Source organism: Microtus ochrogaster, unplaced genomic scaffold (genome assembly GCF_000317375.1).
Source record: "Microtus ochrogaster isolate Prairie Vole_2 unplaced genomic scaffold, MicOch1.0 UNK114, whole genome shotgun sequence".
NCBI lineage: Eukaryota > Metazoa > Chordata > Mammalia > Rodentia > Cricetidae > Microtus > Microtus ochrogaster.
Window position 1 is genome coordinate 928343 of NW_004949212.1, and position 2507 is coordinate 930849.

The following is a 2507-nucleotide window of genomic DNA, read 5'->3' on the forward strand; positions in this document are numbered from 1 at the left end:
ATATATATAACAGAATCTTTTTTCAAATAAATCTTAATGATGTTACATTACCTTGCATCTCTGGATAATTCCCTTAGAAGGAAGCACTTCATGATGAAGTGACAAATGGATAACTAATGGGGACAGGAAGATGCATGGAACTTCAAATAATGTACACATATCCACTGGACATCAAGCTATACTGTGAAATATTCAGTTGATTACTGATTATCTTACATTTTACATCTCTACCAGTTGGATGAAAATGATGCTGTCCAATTTTTTCTGCTCTCATAGAAGCTCAAGTAGTGCAGGTGGAGAGACGCAGGAGGCTGGGGTGGAAAAGGTTGAGGAGCTCACATCCAGTGCCATGACAACAGCTGAAAAACTCGCACTCAGCCATCTTTGCCAACGCTGCCACAGGCAATGCTTCCTTTGTCCTGAGCAGGAGGCACCTGCCTCTCTCTGCCAACTGTCTTGTGTGGCTCTGAACAGCCAGGGACATCTGACGAACATGAAGTCTGATTTATATTTCAGCATTTTGCTCTAAAACCAGATTTCAGATGGCCATGTGAGCACTGCTATGCCCCATTTGATATTTTCTGTAGGTGGCCCATGACAACTACTGCATCTAATTAAATGATAGGTGAGATTTGTTATCCTAAACATAACTCATAATTTGCTGATTGAATAGGGCAATATGTCAGAAAGCCTAACCGTCCAAGGTTTCAATAGCCTCTTCACTTAACACCATGTGCAAGATTTTACAAGATGTATATGATGTCACTGTACATCACTATTTTTATTTCTGAGGCTTAGACTTGTCCTTAATATTTTCTCATTTTTTAATATTTATTTATTATGTATCCAATATTTTTTCAGCATGTATGTCTGAAGGCCAGAAGAGGTCACCATCTAATTCTAGATGGTTGTGAGCCACCATGTGGTTGCTGGGAATTGAACTCAGGACCTTTGGAAGAGCAGGCAATGCTCTGAACTGCTGAGCCAACTCTCCAGCCCCCAGTATGCGTTCTTTTATGTGTTTTTAGATTACCCAGTTGTGAAAAGGCCTTATCACATAGATTACATTCATAGGGTTTCTCTCCTGTATGGATTCTTTTATGTGCTTTTAGATTACTGCTATATGGAAAGGCTTTACCACATTGATTACATTCATAGGGTTTCTCTCCAGTGTGTGTTCTTTTGTGTGCTCGGAGTTTAGAGTGCTCCCAGAAAGCTTTATCACATTGATTACATTCAAAGGGCTTCTTTCCAGTATGTCTTCTTTTATGTCTGTGCAGCTCACTATGACTCACAAAAGCTTTATCACACTGATTACATTGATAAGGTTTCTCTCCAGTATGTGTCCTTTGATGTACTTGAAGATTACTGTTCCATGAGAAGGCTTTACCACATTGATTACATGTGTAGGGTTTCTCTCCAGTATGTGTTCTTTTGTGACGTTGGAGACTATATTGATGTGCAAAGACTTTACCGCATTCATTACATTCATACGGATTCTCTTTAGTATGTGTTCTTTCATGTATTTGGAGGTTAGAGTGTTTTGAAAAAGCTTTATCACATTGATTACATTTATAAGATTTCTCTCCAGTATGTGTCCTTTGATGTACTCGAAGATGATTGTTCTGTGAAAAGGCTTTACCACATTGATTACATGTATAGGGTTTCTCTCTAGCACGTGTTCTTCTAAGTATTTGGAGACAAGTGGTAGCTGCAAAGCCTTCATCATATTGAATACCATCATATGACTTCTCTGTAGAATGAATTTTTTCATGGCTTTGAAGATGATTGTAACATGCAAAGGCTTTATCATATTGAGTATATTCAGAGGATTTCTCTACATTATGGTTTCTTTCATTCCTGTGAAAATAATAGAGGCATGTAAAAGATTTACCATGTACATAACACTGATGCATTTTAATATCTGTATGAATTAATTTTATAAATTTGTTTTATTGTAAAAAGGAATCAGATTTTAAGTTTTACATTCATGGTGCTCTCCTTCAGTATGAGATGTTTTGTTTCTTTGAAGAACCTTTGATGGTAAGGGTTTTTTTATAAATGACCCCATTTATAGTATCATTTTATATACGATTTTTTGCATATATGAATGAGACTAACTCAGTTTTAAATAACCTTACATTCCTTTTTCATTCTTATGTTTTCCTGTAGTGCACAGGAAAGTGTACAACTACAAACAAAAGTAAGGACACAGTCCAACACTCATAGGGATTATCTTCAGTGTGAGTTTGCTGATGTCTTCCCAAAGAAGTTTGAAAACCAATTAAATATAATCATATAGCAATTCAACAAATCTACACACTGTTGAAATACTAAATATCTTTCCTATCTTCTAATTATTCTGAAAGAGATACAGTCTCTCTTTCCATTTTGGTAGCTGACTTGTGAAATATGACATTCTTAATAAAGGAAGAAGAAATATTTATTTTTTGGACAGTTTTAAACATATACTTAATATCTATTCAATGTGTCTATGTGTGTTATCT

The 2507-nt window shown here is 35.9% G+C and overlaps 1 protein-coding gene across 1 annotated transcript in view; it reads right to left on the minus strand.

Moving 5' to 3' along the window:
* Nucleotides 1-2507, minus strand: part of LOC101999961 (zinc finger protein 883-like) — a gene marked incomplete at both ends in the record, with an annotated part of 59956 nt that overhangs the window by 20509 nt on the left and 36940 nt on the right. Inside the window, 1 exon segment of the mRNA XM_026778225.1 lies at nt 998-1671. Within this exon segment, the coding sequence (XP_026634026.1) occupies nt 998-1671 (674 nt within the window).